We start from the raw sequence: 15523 nt of genomic DNA on the forward strand, positions 1-15523 counted from the left end.
TAATCTATACAAATTTTATTTCGATATCAATTTTTATGGAAACAAGCAGGTGTCAGCATTATGCAGGCACAGAGAAAAAGGAAAAGGAAGAAAATCACCAGTGATAATTCTCTTGTATTTACACCATTTGGTTTCAACAAGGACAGGAAGCTTTGCTGTTAGCTTCCTGTGGGAACTCCAGTTTCTGCACCTTGCCTTGCTGCCTGTCAGCATCCCGATATAGCAGGGATTTCTGGGCCTTCAATCGGCAAGCCAGGCACATGAAAATTGACTCCACGTTCTGGCTCTCTTTGGGGTCCTTGGCTGATGTCTCAAACAAGAGCATGTTGTGGGCATCAGCAAATTTCAAGGCTAAATTGGAGGGTACCTGGATCTGTTCTCGCAAGTCACACTTGTTACCCACAAGCACTTTCGGGACTAGCGGGGGCACAGCATGCCCATTGCATTCTTGGATCCACATTTTTAGATTGGTGAAGGAGGTCATCTTGGTGACATCATAGACAAAGACAACTGCATGTACATTGCGGTAGTAATGCTCGACCATACTTTTACGGAAGCGTTCTTGGCCTGCTGTGTCCCACACCTGAACCTGGAACAAAGACCCAGATGTGGAGTCAGAAAAGGAAACACAAACAAGAAAGAGAACACAAGTTTCTGTAGCATTTATAAAATAAGGTTACAATCCCTGACACAGGAAGTCGTTTTTGGAAGATTACCAAAACGGGGTTTACCTGAGTATTACGAGAAGTTTTATGGTTTGTCGTTTTTCTTAAAATTATTACTTGAAGGGGTTGAGTTAAAAATCTGAAAATCTTTAGCTGATGAACTAGAACATAAATCGGCCTACTGTTTTAGATGGCAGTTTGGCAGTATTAAGCAAGAACTTTTAACATATTCAGAGCTCGAGGGGTGCTGGTGGCTCACGCCTGTAATCCTAGCTACTCAGGAAGCTGAGATCTGAGGATTGAGGTTCAAAGCCAGCCAGGGCAGGAAAGGCTGTGAAACTCTTGTCTCCAATAAACCACCAGAAAACCGGAAGTGGTGCTGTGGCTCAAGTGGTAGAGCACTAGCCTTGAGCTGAAGAGCTGAAGGAAAGAGCTCAGGCCCAGGGTTCAAGCCCCAAGACTGACAAAAAATATTCCCAGCTCTTAGAACCTATAGTCTCACTTCTAGAAGTCTATTCCAAAGACATAATAAAGACGTGCAAACGGGCTGGGAAGGTGGCTCAGTGGTAGAGCGCTTGCCTTGCATGCCTGAGGCCCTGGGTTCGATTCCTCAGCACCACATAAGCAAAAAAAAAAAAAAAAAGAACAGGAAACAGGAAACAACCTAACAGTTCACTAAGAAAGGAATAGCTATACAATGGGCTATAATGCAGCTATTAAAAATAATGTCTTCAAGCTGGGTGTTGGTGGCTCAAGCCTGAAATCCTAGCTACTCAGGAGGCTGAGATCTAAAGATCAAAATTCAAAGCCATCCTAGGTAGGAAAGTCCCTGTGAGACTCTTATCTCAATTAACTAGCATAAAAGCCATAAATGGAGCTGTGGCTCAAGTAGCAGAGCACTAGCCTTGAGAACCAAAGCTCAGAGACAGTACCCAGGCCCTGAGTTCAAGTCTCAGGACTAGCACAAAAAAAATAAAATGTTTTGGGCTGGGAAGGTGGCTTAGTTGGTAGAGTGCTTGCCTAGCATTCATGAGGCCCTGGATTTGATTCCTCAGTACCACATACATAGAGAAAGCTGGAAGTGGCACTGTAACTCAAGTGGTAGAGTGCTAGCCTTAAGCACAGAGTGGCTCAAGGACAGTGCCCAGGCCCCAAGTTCAAGATCCAGGACTGGCAAAAAAATAAAAAAATAAAATGTTTTCCAAGACTAAATAGTGAGGGAAGTGCTTATAAACTATGAGTGGGGGGGGGGGGGGTGGAGAGAAATTTTATACGGCCTTGGGCTCAATCCTAGCACTAAAATGTCTTTGGGTATTTTCTTTCATATTTTCCAATTTTCTACTTCAAAGCATGTTTGTTATTGTTGATTTTGTGGTTTTTAAATTCTTTTTTTTTTTTTTTGGGTCCGGTCGTGGGGCCTGAACTCTGGGCCTGGGCGCTGTCCCTCAGCTCTTCAGCTCAAGGCTAGCACTCTACCACTTGGGCCACAGCACCACTTCCGGCTTTTTCTTTTTGCTTATGTGGTGCTGAGGAATCGAACCCAGGGCCTCAGGCATGCAAGGCAAGCGCTCTACCACTGAGCCACCTTCCCAGCCCCGATGGTTTTTAAATTCTTGTTGCAATTTTTTGCAGTACTGGGGATTGAACCTATGTCCTGATACATGAAATGCTCTACCACTTGAGCCAGGCCTCCACCCCTTTTGTTTTTGTTTTTGTTTTTGAGATAGGGTGTTACTAACTTTACCTGGGCAGGTCTGAAATGTATGACCCTCCTAACTCTGCCTTCCAAGTATCTGGGATTACACAATATACAAACATGCCTGGCTTTATTTTTTGGCAGTAATGGGATTTGAAGTCAAGGGTTTACACTTGCTAGGCTTGAGTCACATCTCTAGGCCTTTTTGCTCTTGTTATTTTAGAGATAAGACCTCATTTTGCCTGGATGGGCCTAGACCTCAGTTCTCCCATTTACACCACCTGCTGTAGCTGAGATGACTGGCACATACCATCATGCCCAGTCTTTTTCTGTTGAGAGGGGTCAACATGACCTTTTTTTCTCAGGCTGACCAGGATCGATAATCTTCCCAATCTCTGCCTCCCATGTAGTTTGGATGACAGATAAGTACTACTAGACCCAGCTGTTGGTTGTGATAGGGTCTTTAGTGGCCTCAAACTACAATCCTCCCAATCTCTGTCTCCCAAGTACTAGCATATCAGCTGTATTGTTTTTAAAGAAAATAATAGTTAGCTTGACATTTTTCACTTTTTATTTGTTTTGTTGAAGTCCTAAGTCTTGAACTCAGGACTTGCATGCTGTCCTAAACTCTTTTTGCTCAAGGCTAGTGCTCTACCATTTGAGCCACAGTTCCACTTCCAGCTTTTTTTTTTTTTTAATTTTTTTTTGGGTCCGGTCGTGGGGCCTGAACTCTGGGCCTGGGCGCTGTCCCTCAGCTCTTCAGCTCAAGGCTAGCGCTCTACCACTTGAGCCACAGCGCCACTTCCGGCTTTTTTCTTTTTGCTTATGTGGTGCTGAGGAATCGAACCCAGGGCCTCAGGCATGCAAGGCAAGCGCTCTACCACTGAGCCACCTTCCCAGCCCCACTTCCAGCTTTTTGGTGGTTAATTGGTGATAAGAGTCTCACAGACTTTCCTGTCTATGCAGGCTTTGAACCACTATAACAATATAACTTGTGGGTGGGAACGGGAGAGAGCAAGGAAGGGGGTGACATTGTCCAAAAAGAAATGTACCTGACTTATCAGATTGTAACTCCTCTGTATATTACCTTTGCAATAACAATGAAAATTAAAAATTGAATAAAATAATATTTTTGAAAAAAGAAAAATAAATAGCCCAGCTTTGTCTTGAACTCTCTATCCAATCCTCCTGTCTCAGTCTCCCCACTTCTGGCATTATAAGCACAAACCACCATGCCTGGCTTTCACTTTAATTTACTGATTAGTTATTTGAAAGATAATTTAACTCACTGGATTTTTCTCCTGCACCTCAGCTTTTGGGATAAAGGGCAACTTCAGAAGGATAAAAGTTGGTATCAGTGACATGGAGTAAAACAATGAAAGCAGTGACACTCATCAGGATACATTATAGTCATAAGTTGACATGCTGAATTGGAATCCTGTGGTACAATTCTGTAAACATTATTTTTAAATGACAAAAAACTCCCTGTGGATATTCTGGGAATCAATTCATATTCAAGATCTCTATATTTTTTCTCTATATATCCAAGGTCTGGGCCAAGAAACATTCATACTGACAATGATGGTCCTGAGTTCCTACACAGTTCTCAGTAATCAAAGAAAATTTGATTATGGCCACTAATTGGCCTCCAACTATGACTTTTATTTAGAATTAGAAGTCAGAGAGTATAATCTAGTAACTGTAAATGAATCTCTTTGCTGACTGAGGACCTTACAAGGCCCCAGAGTCATCATTCTGAACATCAGCTTTCATTGTCCCCTGTGGACATAGCCTCCACATTCCTCTAGCATGACTTTCAGGATCACCTCTTTTTGTACTTGGATTTTCCTGTTCCTCAGTCAGACCTTCTTCTGTCAGACTAACCTCCTAAAATCCCTGCTCACATCAGCACATCATCTTGTTCCTCAGGAAATTATGGTAGCTCTCTACTGCACATGTCATCAAATGGAAAATTTTTCTGTCTGCCATCATTTGACCTCTCCCAGCCTGATTAAGTTACTCAGCTATACCTAGTTCATTCCCTCCTCCATGCCTTTTGTCCTGCTGGTTCATCACTCCCTGAAACAGCTCTTTTCCCTGTTTTGATATCACCTATTCTTGTTGTTTTGTTTTGTTTTTGCCTGGCATGGGGCTTAAACTTAGAGCCTGAGCGCTGTCCCTGGGCTCTTTGGTTCAAGGCTAGCACTCTACCACTTTGAGCCACAGCGCCACTTACGGTTTTTTAGTGGTTAATTCGAGATAAGAGTCTCATGGATTTTCCTGCCCTGGCTGGTTTTGAACTGTGATCTTCACATCTCAGCTTTCTGAATAGCTAGGATTATAGGGATGAGCCATCAGTGCCTGACTTTCATTCATTCTTGAAAACTCAGCACATATATCTACCTTCCTCAAATCCTCTCCAACTTCTTTTCAATTCTCTTTTTGTGGGAATTTCTATATTGCACTTTGAGTCTCTGTCATTCACTTAAAATGTATTTCATCAGTGCTCTCGGCCCTTCTCTGTGTTAACTGTAAGCAGTCTTTTTCTATATCAGTTTGCTCATTGAGGAACAGGTTGTTACCATCATCATGATGGTTATCATGATTATCACCACCAAAAGCAGTATTAGCTAGACCATGGTAGCTCACACTGGTAATTCTAGCTACTCAGGACACTGAGAGCAGAGTTGCAGTTAAAAGCCAGCATAGGCAGAAAAGTCTGAGAGACTTCATAGCCAATGAATCAGCAAAGTGCCAGGCTAGAAGAGCAGCTTAAATGGTAGAGAACTGGAAAACTGGGCAAGTGCAATGAGGCCCTGGGCTCAAACCCTGGTACTGGCAAAAGAAAAAAAAAGTATTGGCATGATTCACTAAAACTACAAGCAGTCTGGCAGATTAGGTATCTGAAAAGTCCCTTTCAGAGACAGCATCTGACTTCAGTTACACCCAAAATTATATTTGTCTTAAAAAATGGACTTGCTTCTGCAAGCAGGGAAATAAAATATTTTCATTCCTTCCACCCTTCTGTTCTGAACAGGAAAAAAGGGAGAAAGAACAGCCAGGAGAAGAATGGAAGTCAGTGGGAAGAAATCAGGTCTTGCCCAGAAATAACATGACCATTTGTCTCTTGATCTCCACTTCCAGCACCCAACTCCACAGTAGTCTTAACTCTTGCCTCTTGCCTCTGAGTAAGACTGAATTCCTCTCAGCCCTCAGGCGTGTGGCAGATGCTTTAACACCATGAGCTCAAGACTCTAAAAATACCTGCTACTCGCAGGAACATGGGTGGGAGTGTGTGAGGTGTTTGAGGCTGAGTAAGGTTAGCTGTTTGGCTTCCTAATTGTGTATCACACTCCCTCCCTGCCGAACTTGCAAGGAGGGTCCCTCTGCTGGAGACCTCCTTTATTTTTTTTTTCAACATTTATAAAGAGAGCCTTGAAGCTTCTATTTGGAGGCTTAGAATTTCAACAGTAGGCATTGCTCTCTTATCCTAGCTCTTTGTACTTCCTGTATGTGGTAAGAGTTGAGCCTGGAAGCAGGCTGCTTTCAGCAGAAAATAGAAGAATCAGTAGTGAGGCCTCAAAGTTCTCAGAAAAGGAATGAGATCAATCAGGCTCACTGGGTACATGAGATGCCATTTTTCCATTTGTGTTCAGTGCTCCTGTTCTCAATATCCTCAAAGCCCATGGTCTCTGCCAGGCAGTGAAAGCATGTGCTTCCTCTCACCTATTCCTCCCTTCCCAACTGGACAGGACTGACAACTGCCTTTGAACCCTTCACATATACCTATATCCTCATTTCCCTCTGAGGATCAGTGGGGTGCAGTAGAGTCAAACCAACTGGGATGCAAAACATCTCCCAAATCATGTGCTACTTAGGTGTCATGCAAGTTACTTTATCTCAGTGTCCTGATCTGGAAAATACAGATAAGAACAGCATCTCTTGGAGGAATGCTGTGAGCATAGCATTCCTTGGAAGTGCATGACTAACCTTGCCTAACACTGTGGTCCCTCAGTATCCATTAATGATTGGCTCCTGAAGCCTTTCAGACAACTAAAGCACGGAAACTCAAGTACCTATATGATACAGTATGGCACGTATCATTGTTTATGAATGCATACCTCTGGTATGCTTTAATCATTTCTAGGTTGTTTTCTTTGGTGCTGGTACTAGGGCTTGAACTTGGGGCCAGAATGCTATCCCTTAGCTTTTTTTCCACTCAAGCCTGGAGGTTTACCACTTAAGTCATAGCTTCACTTCCAGATTTTTGCTGGCTAATTGGAGAACAGACTCAGATTTTCCTGCCCAGACAGACTTTGAACCATGGTCCTCAGATCTCAGATGTGAGGTACCAGCACCCTGTTAAATTACTTATAATAGCTGATATGATATAAATGTTACATAAATAGTTCTATTTCTTAGGGAATAGTGAGAAAGAAAAAAAGCCTGTATAGGATTAGCATACGTGCAATTGTTTTTGAATATTTTGATCCTCCTTTGATTGAATACAGATGGCCAACTGTATAAATCCTCTCTCCCTCCCTCACCTGAAATCTCCACCAAATTGACTGAGTCTGAAAGGATGAACTGGTTGGTGTCAGGAAGGCAGACTCTAGTTCTTCCACTTAGTAGCTGATTGAATGACTAACCTGATCACTTAACCTCCATTTCCTCATCTCTATAATGGGAACTTGATATTTCCATGGTTGCCAGGATAACCCAATGAAATAACATAAGAGCTTTAACCAAATGTAAAGTGCTCTGCGAATATCAGTTGTTACGGTCTCAGAAAGCCCATCAGCCTTCCTCTGCTCCTATTGCTCCTTGTCCTAGAAAGCACAGAAGGCTTAGCTTCTGGAAGCTGAAAGACATAAGGCAGGGGCAGTTCAGTGAGGAAGGGGATGGAGAAAAATACTGCCAACGTGCCATTAGTGGATGACAATGGGCCCAAACTGATGGGGAGCTGGAGGGAGGAAGGTTTTGAGGGATACATCACGGGAAAGACACTGAACAGAAATAAAGCCTTAAAAAAGAGACCATTTTCCAAGAGCCATCCCTGCTTGAGCAAGCTTCAGCAGCACCCACCCCACCACCAGCCCCTGCACATGCTCCTAGCTGACATGGGTATTTTTTCTCTTTAGGGAACATGTCTGGCATCTTTCTATCTATGAGGTATGAATGACCTTTTGTTGCAGGCTGATAGAGTAGGGCAAAAGTGCAAAAACAAAAGTGGGGAGGAGGCAAAGGCATCTGAAATCTTTGGAGGACACTCTAGTGGATGATGGGAAAAGTTGAAGAGAAATCTTACTTCAACTAGCTGTACTATCCCATCTGCATGTCACACACACATACACAGAGAGAGAGAGAGAGAGAGAGAGAGAGACAGAGAGGGAGCCCTGTTAGAAAATGGCAAAGGAGGGGCTGGGAAGGTGGCTCAGTGGTAGAGCGCTTGCCTTGCATGCATGAGGCCCTGGGTTCGATTCCTCAGCACCACATAAGCAAAAAGAAAAAAGCCAGAAGTGGTGCTGTGACTCAAGTGGTAGAGCGCTAGCCTTGAGCTGAAGAGCTGAGGGACAGCGCCCAGGCCCAGAGTTCAGGCCCCATGACCGGACCCCCTCCCCCCCCAAAAAATGGCAAAGGAGAACAGAGAAAATAAAATTCATGTACAGAAAGAGAGGCAGAGAGGGAGACAGAAACATACATTGCTAGATAATTAACCATCAAACTGACTGGAAGAGAATGGAAGCTTAGAAGCCCCAAGGAAGACATGATGTCATTCTGACTGCAGGCCGCATCTAAAGAACACTGAGCTCAACCTTCATCCATGCAGTAATGTGACACAGGAAGTTGTTTTCCCCAGTGAGCAGCAATCTACAGTTATGGGCTGTACCTGCCCACAGCCATAACTGACCTGCAGTTTACCTGGTCCCAAGGGCTTGGAGCAGAGGGAGTGTTAAGCCTGTAGGAAAAACTAAACTAGGCAGAAGGACCACTTCCATGAGAATTTACTAAGAACATCTGAGCCTTCCTCTACTACCTAAGTCCATTCACTGTTTCTGCTACTCCCTCCCATTCATTGTTTGCCAATGCTTTGGGACTGAGACAGACTCAATATGATGAGCTAAAAGTGAAGATGACAGACATATTATTATTATTAAGGAAAGCTTCACCTTTTTCCCCCAGTGGTAGTAGAGTTCAAACTCAGGGCTTTATGCTTAGTGAGAAGATGCTCTACCTTCCCAGCCTATTTTGCTTTCACTTCTTTTTGGATACAGTCTCACACTTCCATACAAGCCAGTCTTGTATAGAAATCCTTTTACCTATGCCTCCCATGTAAGTGGGATTACAGGCGTACACCACTCTGCCTGGCTTCTGCCCTTCCTTTCAGTGTTGAGAGATGCCTCCGCCTTTACTAGGTTGATCAGGAAGAACTGTCAGCTTTCCCATATGATGTCTGTGTCACAAGTAACCCAGCTAGTCAAATTGACTAGTGGAGATTTATGTGCTCTTCTAAGCCTGGCATCATAATACATGGAGAAAAGTAGCCAAAAGGGAATTAGGAGGCCCGGTTCTGTGCGATCTTGGGGAAAGTTACTTGCCCCCATTGACCCCCAATTTCCTATATGTAAAATGAAGGCTTTAAATTAGAGAATCTGTAAGGTGTCTTCTATCTCCATTCTTGGATTTTCATGCACACAGTGAGACATCGCAAGGGCCAAAAGTAAAACCCAGGTCCTCAGTTCAGTGTCCTGGGTATGACAAAAAAGGACATGTTTCCCCTTATTTATTTTTCTGTGTTTTTAGGATTGGAACCCAGTGCCTCATGCATACTAACCATATACTCTTTTCTCTGAGCTAAGCCTTCATCCCTGAAGGAGACATCGTTAACCCTCCTAGGTGCCTGACCTAGAAGAAAGAAAAACTGGCTTCCCAGCATCCCCCTTCTCCTTTTTGAGGTGGCTGGACATTGCCCCATAGAGTGAGTGCAGCAGAGCATGGCTCTGAATCTGAGTTGAAATCTTGGCTCTGTCACAAGGAAGGCAGGTGACATGCTTAGGCTCAAGAGTCAATAGATCCATGTGCCCTTGGATATACTATTTCCTTTCTCAGCCTCAGTGCCCTTATCTGTAAAATGAGGATGAGAAAAATAATCCTAATTCATAGGGTTGCTGTGATTATCAAATGAGACAATGCCTGTGCAGTGCCTAGCCTGGGGTCTGTGTTTATCCAATAAATAGAAGACACCATTTCCCGTACATTGGAGGCTTTTCTTGAGTTCCTGTTAACCAGAAAACACAGGGTTATAAATGTGATGGGATGAGGGTAAGGGACAGAGTGAGTGGAGAGGACAAATGGAGCTATAGTCCCTTGGGGCGGCCTGATAATTAAGAGTGTAGCTCCAACTATGGCAATTCAGTCATCCTCCGGCAGGGGATTTCTGTCATACATGCTCCCCTAGGACACAGTGAGGCAGGCTGGGAGAGGGCACACCCTAATCTGACTGAAGCCTCTCTCCCCCCTATCCTACCAGGCCTGCTATTTTATAAGCCAACACTACCTTGGCCTGTCATACTGAACATTTCCTTCTTGTCCAGAGGTAGTCTGCCCCTTGGCAGTCACTTCCTAGCCTTGTTTTGGCACTTGTTCCTTGAGAAACTCCAGAGTAGTCAAAGCATTGGCAAAATCTCTGATCTCTGCCATCTTCCCACCGACATGCTGCTCGCTCATTTGCCAGATCTGGCCTTGATATTTCAGTAGCTTTACCAGAGGCAAGGGTCACCATCTCCCTACTCCTACACTCCATCCTGAGCTCCTGCAGAATTTGCCCTCAGAGAGCTCCTCCTTCAGCAGTGTCACAAGGCTTTGTCCTCTTGAATATATCATCTTCCCTGAAAAATCCCTATGAAGGGCTTATTTGCACGTGGTATTGTGCTGAGCTCTGTTTCTAGTGAGTCACACTGTCACAGGCCCTGCCCTCTGGGAAAGAGTCTGGAATCCTTGGCAAAGACTCTGAAACCTAGTTTCGATAAATACAGGGGTGGTAAAATGGAAAGAATGGTCATTGGAGGGATGACTCAGGTCCACTCCTCACCCCCCATTCCTCACACTGCAGCTTCTTCCTTCCCTCTCTCCTCTTCCCTCCTTTTCTTTTCTTCTCTAGGCTCTCAAATACTTCCTGTTTCCCTTAACCTAATTTCAGATGGAATTATTTCCCCCCTTCTAAGTCTCAGGAACTCTTTGGTTCAGTTTCATGCTTGATTTTAAACAAATGATAGTGTTAAGCTTTAAGATTTTTGAGGGTTTCAGAGCATCTGTAAATATACTTGTAACTTGGATTAAAAAGTCATGTTTAAAACATTCCAGAATCTAATAGCCTTACATTAAAGCACATAAACTCACTAGAAGTCCTTAACTGTGCAAACATCAACATGAGAATACTTGGAAAGGACAAGGGATGGATCCCTTCTTTGACTTTAAAAGGGTATGTAGCAATTTCCTTTCCAATATGTGAGGGGGGTAAAAAGATCACAAGTTCAAAAGAATGTTCTAGTCCTCTCCCCACAAGACTCTCCTCTATCAGTACTTAGCTGATTATCTCCCTGACAGCTAGAGCCTTGGCTTAGTTTCTGAAGCCATTTTAAAATGCATTCATTTTCATAATCAAGGAACCTGGCATAATTTGGAGTTATCTTCACCAGCCTCCCAGTTGCTCAATCTTTCTCTGTACTTCATTCAAAAGAGAGGCCTGTGGTCACTTTGGCTGTTTGACAAGTAAGAGGTTTGTCTTCACCTTGGACCCTTCCCTGGGGTCCAATCATAGACTCAAGAAATGGCCAAGTGTTTGTGTAGAGGAGTTGGTCAGTACCCCCAGTGCCTTCTGTCCCCATCACCATGCCATGCCCCTCCTTGCCTCTTATGACATGCAGCTGCTTTGCCATGTTCTCCCTCAAGCTATCCCCTGCATTTTGACATATTTCTGCCCTACTGATTTTCTAATAAAGGCGAGCCCAAATAATCTTACAAAAATATTTTACTTAGTTTATTTGATAAACTATATTTTTTGGTTAGGGACAGGCAAGGCACTTCCCATAGCTCTCAGAGAAGTTGCTTTACATTTTTACAAAAGGCCTTCTGAAGACAATGCCAGCAGAATGAATAATGGCCAATTCATTCATTAGGTTTCTCCAGACAAGGAAAGAAGATACCATCTGAAAGAGGTTCTTCCCAAAGAATAAGTTTTGTCTATTATACAGGGCTAGTGCATGACTGTCTCAGTCTTTAAGGCTGGTGGCCTTGTGCCATAACCAGTCCACTCCACCCCTGTCCCAACTCAGCCTCAAATATTACTTGTAAACTGGAATTTGAAATATAACAGCTTTCATTCTGGACTGATTTCTATTCTGTCTTATTCCTCTACTGCCACAAGGCTCAGCTGATGTGGGTGTTTTGTTTGTTTGTTTTGTCCAGTCTGCTAGCAGTTGAGAGGTTAAAAGATATGTAAAGTGTTTTAGGATTCATCCCATAGACCAGGACCATGCCTGTCTCTGCCCACAGGCGCCGCTGCTCTAGCTCAGGGTCAAGAATGAGCTCAAACATGCTTTCTTTTTTTCCCTCTTTCCACCCAGAAGCTGTCAAGCAGGGATAAGAATGCAAGCACTCCCGCTTGCCTAGAAAAATTGGGGGAGGTGGGGATGCAGCCACTGAAAGAAGCAAAAGGAGATAAGGAGATGCTGAGGGTTTGGGGGGTTGGCAAACTGTAACACAGCCAGAGCAGGACATTTTTAACTGCTAGAACTATGCTTCAGGAGAAGCCCCCTCCCAGGTCCCTCCCTTCCCGGACCTGACCAGCTGGATCACCTTGATCTTCTCGCCCTCGATTTCCACTGTCTTCTCCCTGAAGTCTACACCGATGGTGGCTTCAGTCTTGTCAGGGAAGGTTCCCCCGCAGAAGCGGAAGGTCAGGCAGGTCTTGCCCACGTTGGAATCTCCAATCACGATGATTTTGAAGATGCGAATCTGCACGTACTGGTCCAGCGATGAGTCGAGCTCCAGGGATGCCAGGCTTGCAGCTGAGGCGGGCTGCAGGCTCCCATGGTCCAGGATAGGCTGCGCCATCTCCCCGGGACCAGACTGGGGCCCCAACCCCCCTCGAGGGCTCCACACAAAGAAAGCGGCCACGTTAGTACGCTCGAGATGAGCGAGCTTTGTGCGTGTGTGCGCGCGTGTCTGAGTGTGTGTCCGCCCGTATGTGCGTGCGCCAGCAACGCGTGTGCGCGCGCGCATGAAGGGGGTGCCTCTCACCCCAACCAGCCGCCCCCCTTCTCCAGATCACCCTCTTTGCAGCTCCTAAGCACTGACACAAAAGCCAGGGAAAGGAGAGGTGGTGAGTGGACAAGCCGCTAGCCTTCTCTTCCTGTCTATGCAAGTGCTCTCGGTTGGGACGCTCAGGCTTGTGATCCTGCGCTCGCCTTTGCTTAGACCCTCCCCTGTCTGGACCCCAGGGACACATTGAAGGGAGACCGAAGGAGGAAAAGGAAGGGAGGGGTGGCATAAACCATCGGGGGAAAGACTTCCTTTCTCCATACCCTCACATATACTATAGATTTCAGGCTTGCCATTCCACATGCTCTTATTGCATAGGGTCAGTGCACAGGGTGCACAGCTGGGGAGGACAAAGAGAGCTTCTCCCTAAGAAAAAGCTGGAGCATTTAAGCCCCCGTGCAACGCGACTCACAACTCAGTGGGGGGTGGGGTGGAGAGTCGGAGATACTTTTTTGCACATTGGGAGTGGCAGGCAACTGTGCCATGTCTCCGGAGTCCCTTGTCTCCCTCTAAGCCTTGGGATAAAAGGATGTTTTTCTCTTATTGAGGAAGCAGGTGCACAGTAAGGAACCCGGCAGGGCGCTGCCAAGACAGGCAGTAGGTTGTGTAGGACCCTGTGCTGCTGGGAGAAGGGAGACGGGGGTGCGGGTATGCGTTTGTAAAGCGTGTCGCTGCTTCTGTCAAAAGACGTGCCAGATGTAGGGGTGGGGGGCGGTGCGTACCAGGCGCCAACCTCCCCTCATCACACCACGAGCACCCATCCTCTGAATGTTCAAGAGAGCAGCTCCCATTGGCTGCCGCAGTCGGTTGTGTTTAGCTAGCCAATGGGGAAGACCTTCCCCGGGAGCGGGCCATATCCAGGACAGGAGAAGGGGGTAAGCCAGTGCTGGCTGCTCCAGCAAAAGCAGACTTTGTTTCTGGAACCAACCATTACAGGCCGTAGAAAGGAATCTTAGGACATGACATAAATCCCATGGTACCATGCATTTTGAGCTCTTCATTTTATAACACGCCCCTCCAAAATGGCAGAATTTCAAGCAGAGTTGGGAATCCCTAGGAGCCTTCAAACCCCCCCCCCCCCCCCAGCAAATGAATGTACAAGAAAGTGGTTGGGTCTAATTTGCCAGATGCCTAGATTATGCTTGGACAACAATAAATGAACACAATTTTCTTACATTATTAGGGAGCAGCTTAAGACCACCACACATCTTAGTCAGAGTGATTTCCAGGTTCAGAGTTTGTTTGATATCAACTTTATGAAACTATAATAAAGGGCACCCATTTTATCTTTGTTTTTAAGACTTTCCTTTCATTCTCATAGGCAAAAGTAACTTTGACATATGCCAATAGTACCAAAAATATGAGGCACTAGCAATGCTATCAAGGTCTGGAATTCAGGTAGCACATGACCTGCCATCTTGTATGTGACCCTAAGCTACAAGAACAGACAGTGTGAATGAATCCGTTCCCCCTAAAACAAAAAAACTATTTAGTGCATCAGTGATATATCTATAAGCAAATTGAATGTGATTATTCAGCAAAGTTAAAGTTAGTCAAAATGGGCCTTCTAGTTAAGTTTCATTCTGTGTCAGTAGATATATTTAGAGATTATGGGGCACCTACTGGTAAACCTCCTGAATAAACTATTAATATTAAAACCATCCATAGAAGAATTTACTTATTTGGCTAATCCAAATTCAACATTATGAATACCTATTCTCATAAAAAGCATTTTGGTTTTTCAATGGCCTAAGGTCTAGGTAATAGTTTGCTGGTTCATACTTCTCCGTATGAGGAGCTAGCACCCCTGGATGATCTTTACCTACGTAATAGATTTTTTAAGAGTGGAGGTAACTATTAATTGGGTACATCCTGTACATATATTGGAAAGAGGTTTGGCCAATACACAGCTAAAATTAATTCTAACTTCCTGATATAAAAGGATTATATCCCCATATCATTATTTAGATGTATGCTTCTAGAAAAAGAGAAAAGTTGTCATTGAGTCTATTTTTGAACGGTAGGAATTTTGATTTCTAGAAATGTGTATATATCACTGGGCATTGGTGGCTCACGCCTATAACTCTAGCTACTCAGGAGGCTGAGATCTAATGATCACAGTCCAAAGCCAGACTGGACAAGAAAGATCATAAGATGCTCATCTCCAATTAACCACCAAAAAGCCAGAGTGCAGTTATGGCTCAAGTGCTAGCCTTGAGCACAAAAGCTCAGGGACTTGCATCCATGTCCTGAGTTCAAGCCCAGGACTGGCACAAAAAAGAAAGGCAGAACTAAAGAAAGAAGGAAAGAAAGAAGGAAAGAAAGAAAGAAAGAAAGAAAGAAAGAAAGAAAGAAAGAAAGAAGGAAAAGGGCGGGGAAGGTAGCTCAGTAGAGTGCTTGCCTTGCATGCATGCATGAGGCCCTGGGTTCTATTCCTCAGCACCACATAAGCAGAAAAAGCCAGAAGTGGCGCTGGCTCAAGTGGTAAAGGGCTAGCCTTGAGCTGAAGAGCTGAGGGACAGCGCCCAGGCCCAGAGTTCAGGCCCACAACCAACAAAAAAAAAAAAAAAGGAATTTATATTATATATACTTTTTGTTGTTGTTTTGCCAGTCTTGAACTGGGGCTTGCACTCAGGACCTGGGTGCTGTCTCTGGGCCTCTTTGTGTTCAAGGCTAACATTCTACCACTTTAGCCACAGCACCACTTCCAGCTTTTTCTAAAGAGGTTATTGGAGATAAAAGTCTCACAGACTTTCCTGCCTGGGCTGGCTTCAAACCACAATACTCAGAGTGCAGCCTCCTGAGTACCTAGGATTACAGGCATCAGCCACCAGTGCCT

General features: G+C 44.7%; 1 protein-coding gene across 2 annotated transcripts; it reads right to left on the reverse strand.

Moving 5' to 3' along the window:
- Nucleotides 1-12627, reverse strand: Rab33a (RAB33A, member RAS oncogene family). 2 transcript variants are annotated; one of them, XM_070038935.1, is made up of 2 exons: nucleotides 12220-12627; nucleotides 1-589 (listed from the first exon to the last, which is right to left on the reverse strand). In XM_070038935.1, the coding sequence occupies exons 1-2, from the start codon at nucleotides 12475-12477 to the stop codon at nucleotides 134-136; spliced, it is 714 nt and encodes a 237-aa protein (XP_069895036.1). In that variant the 5' UTR covers nucleotides 12478-12627; the 3' UTR covers nucleotides 1-133. The 2 variants fall into 2 exon arrangements, with proteins under 2 accessions (XP_069895036.1, XP_069895037.1); XM_070038936.1 differs by having other exon boundaries at nucleotides 12203-12627.
- Between the last annotated feature and the right edge of the window lie 2896 nt (nucleotides 12628-15523).

The sequence above is a fragment of the Dipodomys merriami genome, unplaced genomic scaffold (assembly GCF_024711535.1).
Source record: "Dipodomys merriami isolate MVZ:Mamm:240054 unplaced genomic scaffold, mDipMer1.0.p SCAF_3, whole genome shotgun sequence".
Lineage (NCBI taxonomy): Eukaryota > Metazoa > Chordata > Mammalia > Rodentia > Heteromyidae > Dipodomys > Dipodomys merriami.